Below are 25,203 nucleotides of genomic sequence, written 5' to 3' on the forward strand. Positions count from 1 at the left end.
AGAAGTTCTTCTATTCTTTAATCCTATAAGGCCATAAATCCTTTGGGCCAAAACTATTTGGCATAATAGTGTTCCTCCTTTCAAGTATCTTAGATTTTGGAGATTACTGCATAATAAGATATCTACAGATGATAGATTTATCTATCTAGGTTGTCAAATAGGATCAAGATGTGAACTCTATAAATATAAAATATAGATTAACACTCATATCGTTTTTACCCTACTATTTTGCTACTAAGCTCTGGTTTTAGTTACCCTCAATTTTTCAATCTCAAATTAACGGCAGTTCAGTTCAAAATCTTCTTGTCATATGTGGCTTGTAGAGATGTTATTTTGGCCAGTATAATTTTTACTATTGATACTATTTGACATTGCAGAAATCAAGCTCAATTTGAAAACAAAAAATCTTGTTTTTCACACCGTCATTAACATAATTACTATCAATGTATATTTATCTGAAAATCACACTTCTAGTACAATCTCCAACTCTATCCAAGAATTTCAAATTCTCAAGTACTTTCAAGTTGGAGCTCATCCTATTAAAACACCTACCATCAAAGAAGTAATCTTGCCCCTCCCTTAGTCTATTAGAAATAAATGGTAAATTGTATTGAGATGGTTAAGAATATGAGTTTTACTATATCTAATATTTTTAGAGAATGAAATAAATGTGCAGACAAGATTGTTATTTTGAGTCTTCACATTGTTAACAATCATTGGTGGGATAATTTTCCTTCAAAGATTTATGATGTTTTCATTAGAAACATAATTGGTTTTATTGAATGTAGATTTTGCTAATGTCTGTAAGTGGTTATGTTGAAAATTGTGTGTTAAAGAATGTGTTGTTAGCACATTATTCATTTTTTTATCTTAGAAGATATGGTAAATACTACCATAATTAACTCACACAACTGTGAGGTCTTGAGTTTCAAAATGAAACAAGACGTTCAACCTAAAAATATTGATATTTTTGTCACTTGAGTTAAGACTTAAAGACCAATATCTAATTTATAATTTTATCATTAATGTATTTGATTTATACAGTTCATGTATTTGGTTTATAATATAAATAATTTAGTTGTTTTTTATAAAAAAAGATCAAAGTATAACTTTTTGTAAATACAATTACTTTATTACAACCATAATATATTGATTTTTTGTTTGTTTGTTTGTCAAAAACAACCCTAGTTCAATCTCTAACAAAATATTAGAAGAATATCAACTCACCCAAGGTCTAAGCTAGTAAAGTAAGGGTGATATAGACTTTCAAAAACTAATTATTTTTTCATATATATTTAGGCTTAAAAAATAAAAATATTAATATAATACAATAAGTAAAAGATTTTCAATTATAAAAAAATACAATAATTAATATATTTAATTATAATACTTCATTTTTAAAAATAAGAAAGAATTTAAATACAATTATAGTTAAATGTTATTGTTAGTATTAAAAAGACTTATATTTCAATTTTCACTAAGACCTTGATTTAATCCTCAATAAGTGTTAAATTGGTCCTAAGGATAATAAGCGGCATTTTCTTAAAAAATAAGTTTTGGTTTAATTACAGCTTTGGTCCCTTTATTTTCATCAATTCACGAAGTTGATCATCTATTTTAAAAGTCGATAGTTTTGGTTGTTCTGTCAGATTTTTGAACTATAAAAAGAATATTTTACATATTTTAAATGATATGTCATATGATTTTATGATATATAACCATTTACGTACATTATTTATTCATATGTCATCAATCAAATTACAAAAATAAAAAATTTATGAAATTGAAAGTTAAATTTTTTGAGAGTTTTATTGTGATTTCATGAGTATTAACATTTTACATCATTGTATCATATATTATGTTTTTTAAAATATTGTTTAGATAAAAATTTAGAACGAATTATCAAAACAATCAACTTTTAAAATAAAAATATTAATTTTGTAAATCGATAAAAATAAAAGAAATAATATAAAATTGATTTAATCGCAGTTTTGGTCCCCCTATTTTAGCTGAATCACGAAAATATCTCTCTATTTTATTTCTCCCTAATTTTGGTCCCTCAAACAGATTTTTGATCTAAAATTTGATGAAGTGTCGTTTTTTTAAGTCACACGACACCATTTATGATCATAAATCTCATGTATAATTATTGCACCACGAGATTTTTAGGCATAGTGTGTGACTTAAATGAGCGCAAAAAAAAAAAAACATTTCATCAGGTTTTGGACCAAAACTCTAATTGGGAATCAAAACTGAGGAGAAATAAAATGGAAGAACTATTTTTATAATTCAGCTAAAATAGAAGGACCAAAACTACAATTAAGTCTATAAAATTAAACTCTAATTTTATTATTTCTCATATATATAACATACAATTAGTTATAATTGAATTAATTAATTTTTAGTCTCAAAAGAGTGCTGAGTGGTATGAGTTGACACTAAAGATATGTGTTAAGAAAAAAGTCCGCAATTTGATTCATACTAACATCGTCTTTATCCTCTTAAACAAATTAATCGCTAACATTTGTTGATTGAAAAAAAGCAATCAATAACACTATCTTAATTACACCTATCACTTACTTGAAAGAAATCAAATCCAATTGTCCAACGGAGTGGACAAGGCCTCTTCAATTTGTCAAGAATGTTCCGTTCTATATTTGTACAGTTCTACTATCCCACGGTCTCTATGAATTCGTATCTCTCAAACCATGACACCATTTCTTATCGAAAAGGAATAACTATGAGACAAATATATTTAATATAAATTATTGAACATCTAGTGTTAACCATTGATTCGGTGTAGAATAACACCTCAAATCAATATTTTTGTATGGATATGTACATTGGTCGGTATTCATCTACTATTCAACTTGTAAAAAGCGGAAATGGATCATGATAGAGATAGTATCACAATTGCGTTATTCATTTAAATCCGTTTCGATTTTGGTGAAAAAAAGTTTATTTTAATTGAACGTGAGTGTATATTTTCTCCAAAATCAAACAGAGATAGATTTAGAGTATTTATATATCTCCACATCCGAACTCATTCGATTAATATTATTATTATTATTTTAAAATTTTATATATATATATATATTCAATACATTTAATTTTTTTTAAGATTAAAAATTATAACTTTTTTCTATAAAAAAAATGTAATTTTAATATTTTTTAACTTTATTATTCTATAATAATAATTTTATTATATTAATTATAATGAATATGATTTTTAAATTTATTATTTTATATATATAAATGGATGTGAGTACATCCAGATAAATCTGAACTCCGATGAAAATAAAATTTAAATTTCAAATTCGATAAGAAATGTAACATGTATTGATTTACAACTCTTCCCTTCTCTGATGTCATGTCTAATTAATTATTCAATTTAAAGTCCTCTGTAGGTAGTTTAGTTAATGAATCAAATAATATCGAAAGAGATTTATATAGGATATTTTGAATTCAAATTCCAAAAACTAACCTAACTCTACTTATATAATAAAATTTGTCAATAAAATAATAATCAATTTGAATGAATAATATAAGTCTTTATAATTTTACACACAGTTGAATTTATTACAGTTACATCTCAATTACAAAGATATAAACTATGGAAAAATGTATTTTTTCTCATAAATCCTCTCTACCAAAACATTTATCTCATTAATTTTTCTTCTTTCTCTTACTTTTTCTTTGTCATCAATTTTTTTCTCTCTGTCTTCTCTTTACAAGGGATAATCCATTTCTCCAAGATAGAGGTAATCTTAGGATGAATTTTGATTTTGTTTTACCATTTTTTTTCTCTCGTTTCTTTTCCCTTTTCTTTCTGTTGTGTTTCTTTTTCTGCTTAAAATAAATGAATATAAGCATTTATAAAATTTAGAAAGAAAAAAAAAACTATACTGGTTACCAATCTTTTAACTTCATGTATAAGTTCAAAGGATTTATTATATCCTGATTAATTTTAACACTCCTTTGTTTAATTTCTCCATAAATCACATATATGCTTATAACCTTTTCATGAATATACGAATTGAGAATGATACAAACCTTACTGAGAAGCTAGCTAATCCACACTTAACTGACCTCAATGCATTCACAAGTATGTACATTTTAAATTCAATTGAGCAAAGTAAGAACACTAATAATACTATGTTTTTCCAATAGAAGGATTTCACTAATTAACACCATCTCCATATCAATAAAGCAACACAAATATTTTTTACTTTATTTTTGGTATTAGCAACATTAATTAACTAACACCATCTTGATGCATAAGTAAAGTGCAGTAATGGTATTAGCAAAGGAACGCTAGGTACAGATTGAAGTGGAAGTTATACTTGTATACTACCCCTAGTCCCTAACAAATATTGCCTACCTATCATATAGTTTACATAATCATGATTCCTATAATATAATATATACATTAAGTAATGTCAGTTGCTAATAGAATTCAGACTATCATATCCTTAAATTGGAGAGAACCAAGTGTTTGAATCAGCCTAAGAACAAGAGAAATGAAGTAAATAGCTAAAAGTCCACCTCCTAAGATAGCATCAAGCTTCATATCTCTTCTAATTAAAACAACAAGTGACCAAATCAATCCAACCACCAAAAGTGCCAAAGTCTCCCACAAATAAGGATCTCTAGTGATCACAATAGATGAAGGGTACTCACACCAAGTAGTTGTCACAAGAGATAACCCCAATCCAACAACTGTATTAAAGATAGGACCAGCATAACAACCTGATATGGCTATTTGAGTACCTTCTGGTCCACCATTTAAAGCCATTGTCAAATTTGTCACTAAATCACCAAGTGAATTCCCCCATGCAAGTACTGTTAGCCCCAAAATTGAAGGATTAACTCCACATATGAAACCAAGTGAAATTAACAAGCCTACTAATTCTTGAGCTGAAATATAACTCCATGTCACACTCATCACAAACCCTGCAGCTAGCCATGGTAACAAGCCTTTTTTTGGTGGACTTGATGCATTAGTTGTGAAAAATGCAATTAGTCCTAATATGATTCCAACCAATGTTCCAATTCCATAAACTATAAGGGTTGATGAGTTTGAGAAACTGTTTTCATTGATTGGAATCCAAAGGATAGATAATAAAAGTGGTGCTAACATAGCTGATGAAACTGCATATAACTTAGACCATCTTTCTTCACAAACAACAGGAATTGTTAATCTCCTAGGCAAGTAAAGAGGCATATCCAAAACACGAAGTAACATTCTACATATTGAGGATTTTTTTTCAGAGCAACAATTGTTCTCAATTTTAAACTCACATTCATGATGAGCTTCATTTGGAGTAGAATGAACTTTTCCCTTTTCCATCCAACCAAGTAAAGGGACACCTAAATCATTGCCATTGCCATTGGCATGACTTGAAATTGAATCATCATCATCATCATCTTCAAAAACACCCTTTTTCCTTTTGCTAGATGAGACATAAACAACAATCACATAAACCACATACATCAAACAAAAACCAATTGCCTCAACAACATTGATCTCACCATTTAAGAAGACAGTTAACAAGCAAACAAGAACCAGTAAAAGGAAACAAACATCTCTTAACAAGGCAGATTTTTTAACCTTAATACCTCTATGTCTAACTGAAATGCTTATAATTCCAACCACAACACATGACACAAAGGAAGCACCGCCAAGAACAGTGTTGAAACCAATGTCCTGTGTCCCACTACCTTTGAAAGAAACAAGTGTTGCAAAAACATCACTAGCACCATTACCAAGAGAGAGAAGAGTGACACCAGCAATAGTTGGTGAAAGCCTCAAGATTTTGGAAAGTTTATCAAGAGAAGGACAAAAGTATTCAGAAGCTGTATTAGCTAGAAGATAGAAGAGAACCAATAGCCATAGAAACAAAAGGGTATGACCCAAAAAAGGGAATCTCCCAAATTTGCAATAGAAAAGGTAAAGGTAATCAACATAGCCTTGAGAGACACATGGGTTGTTTGATTTAAGGTAAAAGCATTTGGCTTTATAGTCACTCAAGCTATGAAAACTCTTACAATCCTCATCATCACTAACACCACCAATGGAAAAGTGGTTATTGTTGTTGTTTTTGCTTTTCAGAAAAACACGTTCAGAGGATTGAAAGTGATTAACGAGAAAAACACAAAACAACAAGAGGAACGAGGTGTTGAAGAACAAGGTAAAAAACATTCGTTTGGATAGTGACAGTGACATATTATTGGTTATAGCCATGTTTATGAGAGATGATTAAAAAAGAAAACCCAGTTTGATAATCATGGAAAAGATTGAAACTTGGCCATTAAGAAAACCAAATTAGAAAGAACTAACCCTTAAAACTCAATTTTACTGCTAAAAAGTTAAAACTATAATATATATTTTTGATGAGATTTGTGATGAAAACAAAGAAAAGATTGTGAGAGAGAGAAAGAGAGAATCAGGCAAAGCAATTAGGAGATTAGTGGAAAAAAATGAGAAGTGATTGAGAAGAATGAAACAGCAACCAAATAAGATGAGTGAAATTGAGTTAGAGGAAGAGTGAACACGGAGACAGAAACACACACACACACACACGTGTCGGTAGAATAGAAGAGAAGTTGCATTCAAGAGAGGAGTAGTAGTGAAAGAGAGAGGAAACAAACCGTCCCTATAGAGTCTCGACCTTTCATAAAGTATTCATATATGGATGGGTGGTGGTGGATTCTTCTCCTTTCTCCATGAGCAACATGTTTTTCTTTTTCTTTTTTGTATTTTTCATAATAAATTTCAGATAAAAGGAAATCACTATATTACATTGTATACTCATTTAACTTAGTAATTTTGTTCTTTTTATTATTTAAAATTCATACACAATTATAATTTTTTTATATAAATTTAAAATAAAATATTCAATTTAATAATATCGACGTAATTCATTTGAATTAGTAATATTTTCAAACTCCTTTTAGTCAATGTTAATTTTTATTTCTCATGATATTAAAATATAATAATTGTTCAATATATAAATAAAAATAAAAATAAAAATATTTATTGATTTAAATATAAGTAAATATTAATTAATTATATCATTGCAAGAATATTGCTTGATTTGTCACATAAAGGTGTGAAATATTTTACTAAACTTGCATTTTCCTTTTCATATTTATTTCAATATAAATGAAAATAAGATACTAATAATGAGTGTGAGTATAATAAATAAATTAATTAATATTATAAAATAACATATAATATTAGACTTTTTTAAAAATGACTTATATAATATAGGACAAAAAGAATATTCGATTAACATATTACCAAAAAAAAATATTCAATTAATACTCTTATAGAACAAGTTTTCATAGTTGGAATTTGTTAGAAAATTAAATGAAGAGAAATAGTAGTTTGAATAATACAATTATGTTTTTGATTTTATCAAGAAAAATAAACTAATTAGTAGAATTCTTCATTAGTATCTATTCAATTGTCTTCTCTTATTTTGTTTAAAAAATTGAGAAAGCTATTTGTTATTTTCCAAAAGTTAAATAACAATAAAAAGAAATAAACTTCAAATATGATACAATATGAAAGTATTTTTTTATTTCGTGGAAAAAAGTTTTTTTGTTGGACTGCATTGATCCATACACACAAAATGACAAGCAAAGCTCATTATAAAAATTTATTTTCTATTTTATTTGTCCAATGTAATTTTTTTAATTATTATTCAAATATGTTATCATCTTATTAAATATATTTTTTTTACAAAATCTTAGTAAAGATAGTTGACTATTACTATATTAGATATTAGAATGTTTAGTTTACAAAGTAAGGTAGTATTTATTTTTGTTATGTTAAAAAACAGCGGTATTTTATTTTATAATTATTATCTGTATTGATTTTCAGTTATGTATTTTATCTATAATTTTTTTTTCAGAGAGTCTACATATTTTTACAAATTTAAATGTTTTGGTATAATTTATTTTTTAAATCAATAAAATAGTCATGATTTTTTAAATCAATCAACTAGTTATTTATAAATTTTTGTATTTAAAAAAATTATTTCATAAGAAAATATATTATTTATAAATATTGTATAAAAAATTATATTTTTTTATCATAAAAAATATTCAATATTTATTATTATTGGAAAAAATTAAAATTTATTTTTTGACATTTTTATAAATAATATTTAATTATTTTAATTATATAAGTAATAGAAAATCATTTTAAAAAAATCATTTAATTATTAATTAAAATATCAAATATATATGTATATATCAAATTGACTCATATACGTAAAAAATTATCTTTTATTAAATACATCAAATTCACAAACTTTAATGACTTTTATTTTGGCTTGGTGTTACACATAAAAACGAATTTAGATTCTACGCATCTATGTAAATTTGAATTCATATATTTAAAATTTTGTGCTTATGTAGATTTTAATATCAAATAATTAAAAATGTAAATTTTTATTTTACAATCTATAACAAATTGTATGAAATTTACATATAAGATTTAACTTTCAATAAAAATAATTATTGATATTTCAATTTCATATTGTGGAGTTTTTTACCTTAAATTTAGTTTTTAAGAGTGTTTTTAATTCAATATATGAGAGAAAAGTGATAAATAAAAATATATTCAATTTAGAAGATGAAAAAGAGATATTATTAACGATTTTGTATTTGATTTTTTTTAAAAAAAGAAAAATTATAAAATATTTTTACCTTGTATAGTTATCTCCTACCATCTCTCTTCCTTTGAATTCTCTTAAAACGAGAAAGTACATACACCAGAGATTTTGACTTGCTCTACCAAAAAACTTAAGTTTATTTTCTGTCTATTTTATCCTCTGAATTATTATAATATAAAAGTATTTCCAAAAAGTGTGCTATAAAAAAGAGAAGGTGAGAAATAGAGACATCTAACTCTTAAAAAACGCGTTAGCAAAAGAAGAAGACGCGCTCAGAATCTGCGAACAACACCGAAAGCGGCTTCCACTCGACGTGCATATATTGTCAACCGAAAACAATACACTACCAACATAAGATTGCCTCACCACCGTTCATCTTTTCGTTTCACACTTTCAATAATCCAACAATCACTCTCCATCACTCTTTAATTTTATTCTATCGGTTCTTACCGTTCAAGACTTAAGTACATTATTAATAAATTCAATGGAAATGTTATCTTAAACATTTTATCTCAAATTCCAACCATATGGTCCTATTTATCGTCTTTTATACAGAATAAAATAAATAAATTTGTAATACAAAAAAAAAACTTATAGAATTAAATTCGTTTAATTAAAATTAAGGATTTTAACAGTTGTTTTACTTTAAAGGTCTTTTTAAACTACATATATTATATATACGGTAAGTACTACTGTTCAATTAAAGAGGAATGCCACCTTCTACTTGTATTTTTTTTTATATTAAATAATTGAAAATTATAATTAATATAAAAAAAATTAAAATATTAATTATCTATTAATAGTATAAAATTAATTAAAAAAAATACAAAAAATATTATATAAATTGAGCATAATTGTTAATAACATTTGAATTATATTATACATTATAATCATATTATAACTGCATAGTTCTTATATGGTGTACATTTTATTTTTAATATTAACTTCAGTTCTAATACAAATACTATGTACTATTCGTATAAAATTAATTTATTACATGATATAGTACAATTAAGAAGAAAAAAAAACTAAACAAAGATAATATAATAAAAAATTTATAATTAATTTGAATATTTAACATTCTATTAAAAAACGAACAAACAAACATGAGAATGTCTATGACGAAAAATGACGTCTTACTCTGATTCAATTTAATATTATTTAAATTAGGTCAATTATTCGAATATAGTCTAAAATATTATTTAAATGTTACAAAAAATTATATTTCATATAATTGTTTGTATTTTTATATTTATTTTGATAATTTTAATATTATTATTAAGTAATAATTAATATTTTAATGATTTATTTATTAATTTTTATTTTATATTATTTTAATATAAAAAAATAAAATTAAATAGAAAGTTGCATCTTAAATTCTTAAGTTTTATAAATAATATTTAATTATTTTAATTATATAAGTAATAGAAAATCATTTTAAAAAAATCATTTAATTATTAATTAAAATATCAAATATATATGTATATATCAAATTGACTCATATACGTAAAAAATTATCTTTTATTAAATACATCAAATTCACAAACTTTAATGACTTTTATTTTGGCTTGGTGTTACACATAAAAACGAATTTAGATTCTACGCATCTATGTAAATTTGAATTCATATATTTAAAATTTTGTGCTTATGTAGATTTTAATATCAAATAATTAAAAATGTAAATTTTTATTTTACAATCTATAACAAATTGTATGAAATTTACATATAAGATTTAACTTTCAATAAAAATAATTATTGATATTTCAATTTCATATTGTGGAGTTTTTTACCTTAAATTTAGTTTTTAAGAGTGTTTTTAATTCAATATATGAGAGAAAAGTGATAAATAAAAATATATTCAATTTAGAAGATGAAAAAGAGATATTATTAACGATTTTGTATTTGATTTTTTTTAAAAAAAGAAAAATTATAAAATATTTTTACCTTGTATAGTTATCTCCTACCATCTCTCTTCCTTTGAATTCTCTTAAAACGAGAAAGTACATACACCAGAGATTTTGACTTGCTCTACCAAAAAACTTAAGTTTATTTTCTGTCTATTTTATCCTCTGAATTATTATAATATAAAAGTATTTCCAAAAAGTGTGCTATAAAAAAGAGAAGGTGAGAAATAGAGACATCTAACTCTTAAAAAACGCGTTAGCAAAAGAAGAAGACGCGCTCAGAATCTGCGAACAACACCGAAAGCGGCTTCCACTCGACGTGCATATATTGTCAACCGAAAACAATACACTACCAACATAAGATTGCCTCACCACCGTTCATCTTTTCGTTTCACACTTTCAATAATCCAACAATCACTCTCCATCACTCTTTAATTTTATTCTATCGGTTCTTACCGTTCAAGACTTAAGTACATTATTAATAAATTCAATGGAAATGTTATCTTAAACATTTTATCTCAAATTCCAACCATATGGTCCTATTTATCGTCTTTTATACAGAATAAAATAAATAAATTTGTAATACAAAAAAAAAACTTATAGAATTAAATTCGTTTAATTAAAATTAAGGATTTTAACAGTTGTTTTACTTTAAAGGTCTTTTTAAACTACATATATTATATATACGGTAAGTACTACTGTTCAATTAAAGAGGAATGCCACCTTCTACTTGTATTTTTTTTTATATTAAATAATTGAAAATTATAATTAATATAAAAAAAATTAAAATATTAATTATCTATTAATAGTATAAAATTAATTAAAAAAAATACAAAAAATATTATATAAATTGAGCATAATTGTTAATAACATTTGAATTATATTATACATTATAATCATATTATAACTGCATAGTTCTTATATGGTGTACATTTTATTTTTAATATTAACTTCAGTTCTAATACAAATACTATGTACTATTCGTATAAAATTAATTTATTACATGATATAGTACAATTAAGAAGAAAAAAAAACTAAACAAAGATAATATAATAAAAAATTTATAATTAATTTGAATATTTAACATTCTATTAAAAAACGAACAAACAAACATGAGAATGTCTATGACGAAAAATGACGTCTTACTCTGATTCAATTTAATATTATTTAAATTAGGTCAATTATTCGAATATAGTCTAAAATATTATTTAAATGTTACAAAAAATTATATTTCATATAATTGTTTGTATTTTTATATTTATTTTGATAATTTTAATATTATTATTAAGTAATAATTAATATTTTAATGATTTATTTATTAATTTTTATTTTATATTATTTTAATATAAAAAAATAAAATTAAATAGAAAGTTGCATCTTAAATTCTTAAGATACGATCCACTGTTAATAAAAAATAGTTGTATTTTAATATGGTTGTATTTTGATATGCCACCTAATGAAAAATATTGTATTTTAATACTTTTTTAAAATTAAATTATTTTAAAAAAAGTTAGAGAAATATTAAAGAAAAAAAATCCACCAACCACCGCCTCATTTTTAAAAATCCACACATTCCTTTCCTCCTCCATTCTATCCGACACGTATACGTCAATTATGTTCACTTACACCTTTCATAATACTCATCATTACCTTTTCTCTCCTTTTGGCCTATCCTTCACGACTACCATTTTCTGACAGCTACCTCTTCTTCCTCCCCAATTCCAACCATGAGGAGAAAGTCCACTCAAAAAAATTAAAGATAGACAAAAAAAAAGTATAATAATATTATTTTTTAAAATAAATAAATGATAAGTATATTTTTTGCTTGTGTGATTAAATTATATTTATTTACAATTTTAGTTCAAATTTATATTTATATTTATTTATAAATGTGATAATTATATTTATATTTATTTATAAATAAATGATAAATATTTTTTTATATATGAGTTCAAATTTTTTCTCATTGTATCTTTTTAAGAACTAAATTTCAAGACCATGCTTAACGGAAAAGAATCCAAAAATTAAATTAATTCGATATTATTTAATTATTTTTTCTATTTTTTTTGTGTGTGAGTGCTTAAATTTTGTACTCACACAATGCTTTCTATGCATATAACAACAAGAAAAACGTAATAAATAAGATTCAATCTATCTATTGATATACGGGTTATCTGTGTGTAAGAGGGAAATGCTAGTTAGAGATAATATTTTTTCAAAAATAATAAATTTCTTTTTTGATATTTTTATTTATTTTTTCACAAATTTTCTTTGTTATTTAATTCAAGAGAGTTTTTTTTATCTCTTATTAACAGTTAAATTTAATACAAATTTTGAAGAAAAATAAAAAATAAAAAATTATAAAAAAAACTTAATTTTTTATATTATCGAATCAGTTTTGACAAATCTTCATATTTGAGGTAGTAAACATATATGAGATTAATATATCGACATGAACATAAAAGAAGACTAGATGATATTCCACTAAGGGGACGTATTTCTTTTTTTGCAGACGCACTAAGGGGACATATATACCAACCACACATATCAAAGGTTATATTTATGTGCTTCCAAGTTACTTCTAAATATTATACTGAGTTTAGTAAGTAATGATACGACTTTGTGGAATTACTATAAAATTAACTTGAATTTATATTTTTCAAGCCTTTTCCATCATAAACGATATATGTGAATTTCGTTTGAAATGTTGGGAAAGAGCATGAGTGGGTCAGTGGTGGTTGTTATTGGGAGGTCACAATATCGTTTGTTGTATACTCCAAGCGGGTGGGCCACATAGTCATGCAAGACTCCAACTACAATGTCTTTATCCATCAAAGGAAGAGTGAAGAAAGCACAATTGACCGGTAGATAGATTTAATAATTAAGTTATAGATTACTTTCAGCTCGTCGCAATCTTGGAACTAAATAACTTTTAGTATCATATCTCTTTGTTCCATAAGCTAATGGCGACATCATCAACATATTAGTTGACAACTAATAACATGTCGGTACAAATTATTTTTACACGTATGGTATCCCAAATGCAAGTAATTGGATGTAAATAGAGTCTAAATAATCGATTCTAAATCAATAAAAATAGTAAATTTAGTTTTAGTAATCTATTCTCATGAAATTCAAACAAAATCAAATAGATGCAAAATATGTTAGTTTGGTTCGATTTAGTAGAGTTATTAATTTTAAAATTTTAAAATATAAAAAAATAAGTTTTTTTAACAGTTCTACTTTATTTTTTTTAAGAGATGAGTTTTGACTGATTTAGTCGGATTTAAATCTAAACATGAAAACACTGAATTAATTAATTGATTTGATTTGAATTTTTAAGTTAATAGAAAAATTAGTTTAGTTCTTATCCACCTAGATGTTAAGTCCATGTACACCTCCTCAACATTTTTAGGATCTTGAGCTGCAACACACTTTCGATGGGGGTGTTAGCTCTAATTTCGGTTCGAAAGAGGGTGTGTGTGTGTGTGATGAAAATGGGAAGTGTGTGGATCAAAATGTTGATAAGAGTATATTTCATAAAAAGCACATGGAACATGGAAGGGGTGTAGAATTTAAAATATGTTGGTGCGGGTAGCAAGCTACCTTCACACTTTCTCGTTGAGTGGGTTCATAAGCCCACTTTAAACCAAACAAATGGGCTTTCATAAGTCCATAAACTGCACCCGAATTCCCAATTGGGTTCAGAATCCGGATCTCCATGGATCCTCGTCGTGAACTACGAGAACCCGGTTACTGAAACAATCGATGTGTACGAGGTTGTATGGATGAATGAAACCGAAAATTGAAGCAGTACATGTTCATCAAACACCAATGGGTTCATCTACTCTTCAAATGGCAACATCAAAATTCGCTCTTTGCCCAAACGCTTCAGCGTTGAATATTTTGAGTCTCAATAAGACCATCACTTTTGGGTCCAATTTCAAACTTCACGTTCTTTCCTCTAACAATGGTTCAGCTTCTAGCTGTTCTTCTCGTGGGGTCAGTTATCTCTTACTTTCTCTCTATATAGAATTGTTTAGAAACAAACAACTATTGTAGTGTTGGATTTATAGTTTCCCAACATAAATGTTTTTTCTTTAATTAGTTAAGGATGTTTTTAGGATTGAACAAATTTGAAGACCTTAATGTTTGGTTATAACTGGCCTGAATGATACTATAAGTATACATTATGTGTATTACTTAATATATTGATTAATGGTTATCATTTACTACATATTTGATTTGATGTAGTTGATATTTTAAAAAATTTAAGATAATTTTCTCTTCATTTTCCAGTTTTTTATTTATTTATTGACTATATTAGTAAGTTTGGTATTTGACATGGAAGTCCAAGAAATTGAATCCCCTGCACCTGTTATGTGGTTGCAGCGGTTGTAGAGACTGTTAGATTTAGAAAGAAATAATAGTCCTTACGGCTGTTGAACCATACGACAGGCGGTAGAAGATACTGATTTGAGGTCCACAGGTACTTTTGGTTATTGAGAAAGGTTTGTCCTTGGTTTACGTTTTCAGCTTACATATTTACTAGTCATATAGTTATATGTTTCTACTTTGAGAAAGAGGCACAAAGAGTGTTCAATGAATTATGATCAGATAACTTTCGTGACAATTTTCTGTATCTGAAATATGGATTGAGTTTCTCATTATCATATGTAAGTTTTTCTTGTAACCTGAGCAATCAAAGATAGCAGATGGATCTTAATAAGGAAAGTTCGGTCTGCTGAGCGTGTTCAACATCTGCTGTTACTGCATAATATTTTTTCCTTGTAAAAGCTGAGCCTAGCTTAGCGTAGATTTGAAACTACAGATATAACTGCAAAATGATAGTTTTGTGTGTTATTTAAAAAAAAAGACCTAAAATGAAATAGCTGGATGATAAGGCTTCGCTGTGCACAAAGAACTAACCTCAACAGTTGCAAAACTCAACTCTGCTGATGCATCGATCATCCCAAAGTGTGAGATAAATGATAATGTGTTGAGCCATAAACAAATTCATGAGCTAAAAGACATGAATCAATCTATCACTGCGAGTTTGCAATGAACTCAATAGGCCAACTCTATAGGTGAGTGAACCCAACTCTGATGAGCTGAACCTAACTCTACCAATCAAAATCTAGCTCCAACATGGGAAAACTAGTCAATTTGTGCATCAACTTTGAACTTTGTTATGCTGTCTCTGTGTCCCGAGTTGTGAACCTATTTTGTCATTTGGCAATTTATCCATCAACTTGTAATTCTGGTCTAGTCGGGTCGGATCTGGTCTGATCCTTGCTCTTTAGTAATTTTGGACCTTGTATTTTCCTATTAGTGCATCTATTTTGACCTTGTTATGCTCTTTTTTCACAGCTAACTATGTCCTTATGTTTCAGTCCGTGTCAAGTTTAAAAGCAGATGAGAACAGACGCAGAAGTAATCTCGAATCTCTGTTTTGTTATGATAAGGCTATCCCGGAAGAAATAATTGAAAAGCCTGTTGGGTTATCTTTGGCTGAGAAAGCTATCGGTAACAACTCCCGATGCAATGATTGCCATGCTAAAGGTGCAGTGCTTTGCGCCACTTGTGCTGGTTCTGGTCTATATGTTGACTCCATAATGGAAAGCCAGGGTATAATCGTTAAAGTTCGTTGCCTAGGTATACTCTCTTTAGTCTTTCCTGTTCAATTAATCTTCTACTTAGATATGTATGTGCTGCTGAATCTCGTGCACCTTGCTTATGTTTGAATAATATTTGCCGCATTCTTTTATGATGCTGAGCATTTTTCTTTTTGCTGACTATGTTTCTGATTCGATAATTTTGCTGATGCAGGTTGTGGGGGAACTGGAAATATAATGTGTACAGAATGTGGCGGACGAGGTCATCTGGGCCCAAATTGATTCAAGCCTGACTTTTTGGAATTTTGTTGTATCACCAATATGTAATGTTTTGGTTGGCATTGCTTGTAAGTCATAATTATTTTTTAATATTTTGTTATGTCAAGGATATCTACCAATACCAATCAAATCAGTCTCATGTATCGACTCGTAATATTCTTTTGTCATACATATTGATTGATTACCTTAAATAAATTTACATGAAAGTTACATATAGTTGATTTTAAGGAAGTTCTACCCATGAGCTATCGCTTCAATTTACTTAAAAGGCATTTGGAAGTGTTTATTTGAACTTATCTTATGACTTAAGCCGTGTCTAAATATTAAGAAGAGCTCATAAAAATAGTTTATGATATGTTCATAAATTGATTTTATAAACTGATTTTAGCTTATGCCAGTTTACCCCATTCCCTGTTCACTTGTAGAAATAGCTTATACATTGAATAAGTGCAGTTTATCCAAACACCTTCTAAACCTAATATTCGTCCACACTTCGATCCTTGGATCATTGATATAATATTTCTTGCCTCAATTATATTGTCAGCTATGACTATCACCTGTGACTAAATGGCGAGGTGCTGGTGTCGTATGGTATGTATCTTTTTATATTCACACAGATGAGTAAAAAACAAACACTATCAAAGAATTTATCAGTCTTGAAGACTAGACCAAAATTAAATCAAGTAATCAGTATCCTATTATCTCCGGGACGATATTTCCTGCTTGATTTACCGTTCTCTCGGCGTTTAAGCTCAGCTAAAAATTATCAGTTCAGGATCTTTGTAAAGCTTGAAATCTGTGAAGCTGTTCCAGCCGTACTGGTATAGTCGAGTCAAATTGTGTGCTCTGCGGGTTCTCTGCATAGGCGACATAGTAAGCCGAAACACATGCTTGTGGCCATGCAATAGCCAACCTACACTGCAAAACACATTGGAACAGTGTTTTATCATAATACACAAGATAATTTGAGTAAAACTGTCAATAATAATATTAAGAATAATATATTTCTAGTTATTTTCATTATTCAGTAAAAAAAAATTCATTTTGTTAATGTGTCTTACAATTTAATATGATTTGACTAAAATTAGTCTGAAAACTAGCTGAAAAATATTGCATTTTTAAACAATGAGTTTAATTTTGATACATTGTATGTAAAAAGATTATTCATTGTCAATAAATTGCAACTAATCATTTGTTTTACTTTAAAAATAGTTATAGTTAAATTTAAATGATATAATGGTTATGATTGAATGACAATGTAAAATCTTTTTACGCGTATGAGTTAAATTCGTAAACCATTTGCATTAGAACTGAGTTCTTACCATGAAATAGCCAATGATGAAAGAATAAATGGAAACTTCCATGGCATAGCTTTTGTACACTATAAGACTCCAAATACCACCAAGAAGACAACAGAATGCACCTACTGCTACACCACTAAGGAAACAGAAGGCACCAGTGAGATCTAAATCTATCAATTCCTCTAATCCAACCCTAATGAACATCTCCCAAGTATCAGAAGATGCTTGCACAAACCCTTTGTTATAAACTCCAACATGCACAAAACCCCATCTGTTTCCCCATGTCACGAGAAGAGCAGCAATACCCATAGAGCAACTAACACAAGAAAACATGCACTCATTTGTTTCTCCTCCGATCAGACTCGTCGACCGCGCAAAGCCTCGGAAGAGTCCAATGGTAGGAACAAGGATGGAACCTACAGAAACACTTCCAATTAAGTACTTCATTGTGTCGCAAAACGCCATTCTGGTGTTCATTTCACCACCTCCAGCAAAATATATATACTTGACCCTTGAAATTGTGACTTGCATTGCATTCTTCACAACCTGCATAGTCCATCCTAGGCTCAACACGATCACCAAGATGTAAAGGTCTGCTAATTTGGTTCTGTTGTCAACAGCTCTTGCTCCTCCGATTCCAGACACAAGAAGAGAACAGTAAAGGACACTAACGACGATCGATGAGAATGCTAAGCATTTGCTTTTAGCAGGAGGATAAGCTATCGAAACCGACAAGATCTCAGCGGCGTATTTAAACCTCTTACTGACCCAGCAACCATAGAGAGATTGAATCACTGCAGAAACCAAAGAAATCATACCAGCTACAAGACTCCATGGAGAACCGAATAACACAAACAGAATTCCCATTGCACATGTTAACAGTGGACTCAACCAAAATGCCGTCACGAGTGCCTTTTGTGGGTGGCTTGCAATTACGCATTGCCATGTGAAACCAAGAATTCCTGCACATACTGTTGATGCTAGAAGTGGTGGATACCACTTCTCAGGGTGGAAATGGTGTGTGAAAGAGTCTAAGACAAGACCATAGATTGTGATGAAAATCACCAAGACTGAAATCAGGATCAGATTCAAGTAGAAAAGAATCTGAAATACCGTTCTCACTGTTTGTCCTGCCACTGTTGCTGTGTTTGCAAAGCTTGAATCTTGTTCCTGCAATTGAAATAACCAAGTTGACTTTTTAGTTTTTTTTCAACCAAAAAATATATAACAAATGCAGTGGTTGTAGAATGTAGTTTACAAATGAAAAAGGCTTCTATAGATTAAACAATCAATAGGATTATAGGATAGACTCAAGAATATTGCAAGAAATGTGACATCTCATAACATTGGAACGATACAGAGAAGAATACTATAAGAAATGAATTGTGTATGCACTTTTGCAACATTTAAGCTTGTTGGAGAAGTAAAGTTCAAAGAAGATTTGATTCAAAAGGGAATTAGAGAGTTTAAAGAAAAAGTAAAGAAGAAAAGGATTAAAGGAACATAGAGAAAGAAAAAGAGAGAGTGAAAAGAAAAGACCTCAATGGGGTGTGATGAAAATGGAAGACTTTGCAGTTGAACTTGTGTGCTGGTGTTATTCAAAGTGGCCATGTTGTTGAAGATATTGAATTTGAAATTTGCACTCAAATCAAGAATTCAAAACACTGTAAAAACAGTTTCTTGGAATTTATTCCACTTTATAGGTCCCCTACCAATGAGATTGAAAAATATGAGTAAATTCTTTTTGCTTGAATGATTGAATCAATGTCAAATTTCACATAGCACTTGCTTTACAAGCTATTGACCCAAACTTTGCTCTTCTCTCAATTCATTCATTTTTCTATCATATTCTGAAAACTATGCAAATATAATAATACTAGAGTATGGGAGAATGATGTATGTGCTGTGATGATGTGGCATGATGACGTGGAATACCTGTACAGGTCAGACTTTTTTTTCTTTCCAAATGCTAACTAGTTAAGAAATTAATATAACATACTTTTTCACTTAATATAGCCTTTTATGCAATATTTTCTATAAAGTGTAAAAATATCTTTTTGTTTCAAATAGCATAACGTGTAAATCTAAATCAATGATTTTTTATTTTTTCTTTCTTTCTATATCTGTGGCACTTGATATATGTAAATCTCATAAATATTTAATAATTTAAGCATGATGTGATTCTCAATAAAATAAAATAAATGTTGTATGCACTCTTAAATCAGTAACGTTTGATCCCACATTTTGAAAAGCTTAATTTGGATTCATTGTCATTTTTACACACACAACCAGCAATCATAGATTATCTTAGGTGTGATTTTTAAACACTAAAATTATGTTTGTGCAGGTCAAATTGAACTCAGATAAAAAAAAAAATGAGATTAAACCTTATAAATGAAAAATATAGTTAAAAGATACTATTGAAAAGATGGGTCAGTCCGTCAATCAATTTTTCTTATAAAATTTATCACCGACTCGATAATTACTAAATAACAAAATTGTGATTTTTAAAATATTTATGATTAAAATTAATTATTTTAATATGTGATATTTTATGATAACTAATAAATATAAACAAAATTACTTTTGTCAATGTTATCGATTAAACAATTTTTTGGTTATTTGTGATTTCTTGATATACGTAAATTACATTAAATTTTGAATAAATTATTTGAGTTAAAGTAAAAAAAAACTATTTAATGAGATAAAACTTTTCAGATGTTTAGTTTTTTAATTCATTGACACTGTTTTATTTGATTTTTATTCAATTTTATATTTTATCTTATATTGAGCATCAAACATCTTGGAATAAACTAGAGATGTAGACATAAAGAGGTCTTATTTTAGGCCTCTCCCTTATGGATATGATCCAAGTGGCCCTGTTAGGTGACTTCCCTGGAAATTAAAATTGGTTGCTTCATATGAAAAAGGTAAACATTAAGTAAACGGCTTTTGATTTCTTTTTTTCTTTTTCTTTTTAATAAAAGGAGTTGTCCAACTAACTACCAACTAATTTTAAAATGTGACTGAATTCTTTATCCAAACAAAAAGTGTCATTCTTATCATCGAGAAAATAAGTTATAGATTTATTTTAAAATATTTAATTAATTCATATAAATTAGACGTGCAAAAATATTTAATATATATATGTAATTATATTTTATTATTATAATATTATTATCTCATAAAATTACAATTATCTATGTTGTGATTAGATACATATGTAAAATTATTTCACAATAAATATAAATTAAAATCTCACTTAAAAATCTTAATTTCCATTTAATATAATAGTTTCGATTTTTGTGTACCTTACTAACATTTCGATTTTAATGTTTCCGAACTGTTGTTTTGCTTAGGAGATTATTTCAATTAACTCTAGCATAATTTATTTTGTTTTTTGTTGGTGGACTCTCTTTGTATTCTTTTTTATGTTCTTGGTCGTGGGCCTACCAAGACCAACTGCATAGGACTTAAATTTTCTTTTTCTTTTTTTAAAAAAACTTTAGGATCCTAAAATATTTTTAAAAGATAAAAGTCCATATACATTATAAGGTCAAGATTTCATATACAGCAATAGATTTTATAAACATAGAAAAGGGTTTCAAATTTGTTGACAAGAAAAAATAGAATCAAAATTTTAATATTATTGATGCTATTTAATTTTTTTATATTATTTATAATTTAAATAATAAAAGATTCTTTTATTTTTTATTATTGATCTAAATTTTAAGATTAGAATAGAATTTTTAAAATGTTAGAGACGAATCTTTTGACGATACATTAAATGATAAATATCTTTAATTTAAGTTTTTTGATTGTTTAAAATAAACATTTCAACTTTTAACATGTACTTTCAATAATTAAGAAAAAAAATAACAGATTAACCTTGTTTTTGTAATTATAGTATAGTATTTTTAAAAAAGGTTAATTGCAATTTTGGGTCCTATATTTATATATAACCATCTAGATGTATTAATTATTCATATGTCATTAACTAAATTAAAAATATGAAAAATTTCAGAAGTTGAAATTTAAATTTTCACAACGTTTTATTTTAGTTTCATAGGTGTTAGTCACTCTACGTCATTGTATCATATGTCATGTTATTTAAAATATCTTACAAAACTTTTTAGTTAAAAAATTAAAGGGAGGAACCAAAACTATTAACTTTAAAAAATAAAGAGACCAATTTCATAAACCAGTACAAATAAATAAATTAAAACTGCAGTTAAACATTTTAAAAATAAATAAGTAAACAAAGAGGATAAGCTACACCTGACGAAAACTAAACCAAAAACAAAAAATTGAACCAAACTGCATAACTGAACTAATCCGAACTATTTTTGAACTGAATTGGTTTATAAAAATTGAGAACCGAACTGATTTCGAACTGATTTTTTAAAATTAGAATTGAATCGAACCAATATTCAATTTTAAAAAACCGAACCGAACTGATTTTCAGTTCGAAAAAACTGAACTGAATTGAACAAATTTTTATTTCTAAAAATTTGAACCGAATTTTTTTTAGTAATAATTGGGGGTAGTTATGTAAAATTTGGCCTATATAAATAAAAATATTAAGTTGAAGTGGTTCAGTTCAAATAATAAACCGATACACCAATTTAAAAAACAGTTTAGTTCGGTTTTTTGAACTAAAAACCAGTTCGATTTGATTTTTTCAAACTGAAAAACCAGCTCGGTTCAATTTTCAAACGATTCTAGTTCAGAACTGAACTTTGCCCACCCCTACTTAATTATAATTTAAATATATCTGATTAATCTCAAACGATTCTATTTCAGAATCGAACCAATTTTCAATTTTAAAATATCGAACCGAACTGATTTTCAGTTCGAAAAAACTGAATTGAATTGAACAGATTTTTATTTCAAAAAATTTGAACCAAGTTTGTTTTAGTAATAATTAGGGGTAGTTATGTAAAATTTGGCCTATATAAATAAAAATATTAAGTTGAAGTGGTTCGGTTCAAATAATAAACTGATACACCAATTTAAAAAATAGTTTAGTTCGATTTTTGGAACTAAAAACCGGTTTGATTCAATTTTTTCAAACTGAAAAACCAGTTCAGTTCAATTTTCAAACGATTCTTGTTCAGAACTGAATTTTGCCTACCCCTACTTAATTATAATTTAAATATATCTGATTAATCTCAAACGATTCTAGTTCAGAATCGAACCAATTTTCAATTTTAAAATATCGAACCGAACTGATTTTCAATTCGAAAAAACTGAATTGAATTGAACAGATTTTTATTTCAAAAAATTTGAACCAAGTTTGTTTTAGTAATAATTAGGGGTAGTTATGTAAAATTTGGCCTATATAAATAAAAATATTAAGTTAAAGTGGTTCGGTTCAAATAATAAACCGATACACCAATTTAAAAAATAGTTTAGTTCGGTTTTTTGAACTAAAAACCGGTTCGATTCAATTTTTTCAAATTGAAAAACCAACTCAGTTCAATTTTCAAACGATTCTAGTTTAGAACTGAACTTTGCCTACCCCTACTTAATTATAATTTAAATATATCTGATTAATCTCAAACGATTCTATTTCAGAATCGAACCAATTTTCAATTTTAAAATATCGAACCGAACTGATTTTCAGTTCGAAAAAACTGAATTGAATTGAACAGATTTTTATTTCAAAAAATTTGAACCATATATATATAATTGTGTTTTGTTTGTGCAGTAAGAGAGATTAAATGTGTGTCTAATAAAACACAATAAATTTTAATTTCTCACAAAATGTGCATTGTAACACGGGCATAATTATATAAGTATTAATTTAAAATTCTCTAAGATAAATAATTTATTTACTCAACGTCGATTATTGAGTTGTACATCCGATCTAATAATATAAAATATTTGAATTAACATCTGTAAATTGACGTCTTTGTAAATTTAATTCTCCAAACATATTTTTGATTAAAATTAATTTTTTTCTAATATGATTTTTGTTTATATACATCTTCTTTAAATGTATATTTTACAAACTAAAGTTTGTCTGAATTATATTAATTAAAGTATGTGTATTTATTAAAAAATATATTTTATAATATTATATAAATATTATATAAATATTATGTTCATATTAAATTTTTTATTATTAAATTCATATTCAAATTTTATTAAATAATAATAATCTACTATATTACTTTTTTTTACAAATGACATTAAATTTTAATAACAAATATATCAAAAATAGTAAAAATAAAATAACAAAAAGTTAAATTTTTATATTATTTTCTAAAAGACTCAAATAATAAAGGAATATAATGCTAGTAAAATATAGAAAAACCAAACATATCATAATAATAAATAAAAGGAAAGCATTACAAGCTCAAATTTGATAACGGTAGGCTAAATTAGACATTGTAACGGGATAAAAGATGAATTTTGCTTCTTTCACACCCACGTTCGATTAATTAAGGAAAACTTACATTCGTTCTAATTTTATAACCGATGTAAAATTTAAATATCTATTTTCGTGTATAATAGAGTTTGAGTTTATCCGCCCACAACCGCACTCATTTATATAATAAAATAATATCTATTATAATTAATATAATAAATTTAAAAATTATATCTATTATAATATCTATTATAATTAATATAATAAAATAATAATTATAATAAATAATAAAATTAAAAGATATTTTTTAAAGATAAAATTATAATTTTTAATATTTAAAAAATATTAAATACATATATATATATATATAATTTAAAAATTATTTTAATATTATTTACGAAGCAGACGAGTCCGATTCCATCACCAAATTTTAATTTCAAATTTGCATATACAACAAGAGGATTTTGTTTGTCTAAATCAAACGAATTTGTTGCTAAATGCTAAACCAAATCTAAAAAATAAAAAATAAAAAAATCTAGCAGCAAAAAAAGAGTAAAAGAGAGATCCACTAACACTGACGGTTACGTTACGGCCTCCAAAAATCTAGCAGATTGGGCAAAATGGAAATAAAAGTTAGTGTTGGAATTCAATAAAATTTCAAGCAGCAAATAATATATAAGTAACTAGGATGAAACAAGTCAAAACACTTCGCAGTTCAAAAATTACATTTAGGCTAAAAAATGAAAAATCAAACTTTCTTTTAAGGGGCGAGAGGCTCAAATTTAAAATAGTGTAAATTATTTTTAGATTAAATATATTTTTAGTTATAAATTATGACATTTTAAGTTTAATTTTGAAAAAATTATTTATTCACTTCTAATTTTTATTTTTATTTTATATAATTTTTTTAGGGACTGAAAATACTCAATTTAAAAAATAAAACTTTTTAAATAGAAATTAAAGGTGAATAAAAAAAAGTTTATATATTAAAAAGTTGAATATCTTTTTTATAAAGATAAAATGTATTTTATCTTTTTCTAATTATTA

The 25,203-nt window shown here is 26.8% G+C and overlaps 3 protein-coding genes across 4 annotated transcripts; 1 reads left to right on the forward strand and 2 right to left on the reverse strand.

Moving 5' to 3' along the window:
- Positions 1-4,199: 4,199 nt before the first annotated feature.
- On the reverse strand, positions 4,200-6,701 carry LOC101498362 (cation/calcium exchanger 2-like). The gene has a single exon (XM_004493162.4). It carries the CDS (start codon positions 6,242-6,244, stop codon positions 4,457-4,459), a length of 1,788 nt encoding a protein of 595 aa, XP_004493219.1. The 5' UTR covers positions 6,245-6,701; the 3' UTR covers positions 4,200-4,456.
- Positions 6,702-14,316: 7,615 nt separating this feature from the next.
- Positions 14,317-16,698, forward strand: LOC101498703 (uncharacterized). Its single transcript, XM_004493163.4, has 3 exons — positions 14,317-14,590; positions 15,982-16,243; positions 16,418-16,698. Exons 1-3 carry the CDS (start codon positions 14,381-14,383, stop codon positions 16,483-16,485), a joined length of 540 nt encoding a protein of 179 aa, XP_004493220.1. The 5' UTR covers positions 14,317-14,380; the 3' UTR covers positions 16,486-16,698.
- Positions 16,699-16,990: 292 nt separating this feature from the next.
- Positions 16,991-19,654, reverse strand: LOC101499027 (protein pns1-like). 2 transcript variants are annotated; one of them, XM_073365589.1, is made up of 3 exons: positions 19,323-19,654; positions 17,805-18,953; positions 16,991-17,395 (listed from the first exon to the last, which is right to left on the reverse strand). In XM_073365589.1, the coding sequence occupies exons 1-3, from the start codon at positions 19,392-19,394 to the stop codon at positions 17,315-17,317; spliced, it is 1,302 nt and encodes a 433-aa protein (XP_073221690.1). In that variant the 5' UTR covers positions 19,395-19,654; the 3' UTR covers positions 16,991-17,314. The 2 variants fall into 2 exon arrangements, with proteins under 2 accessions (XP_073221690.1, XP_004493221.1); XM_004493164.4 differs by having other exon boundaries at positions 16,991-17,400; positions 19,323-19,645.
- Between the last annotated feature and the right edge of the window lie 5,549 nt (positions 19,655-25,203).

The sequence above is a fragment of the Cicer arietinum genome, chromosome 3, assembly GCF_000331145.2.
Source record: "Cicer arietinum cultivar CDC Frontier isolate Library 1 chromosome 3, Cicar.CDCFrontier_v2.0, whole genome shotgun sequence".
In the NCBI taxonomy this organism is placed as follows: domain Eukaryota; kingdom Viridiplantae; phylum Streptophyta; class Magnoliopsida; order Fabales; family Fabaceae; genus Cicer; species Cicer arietinum.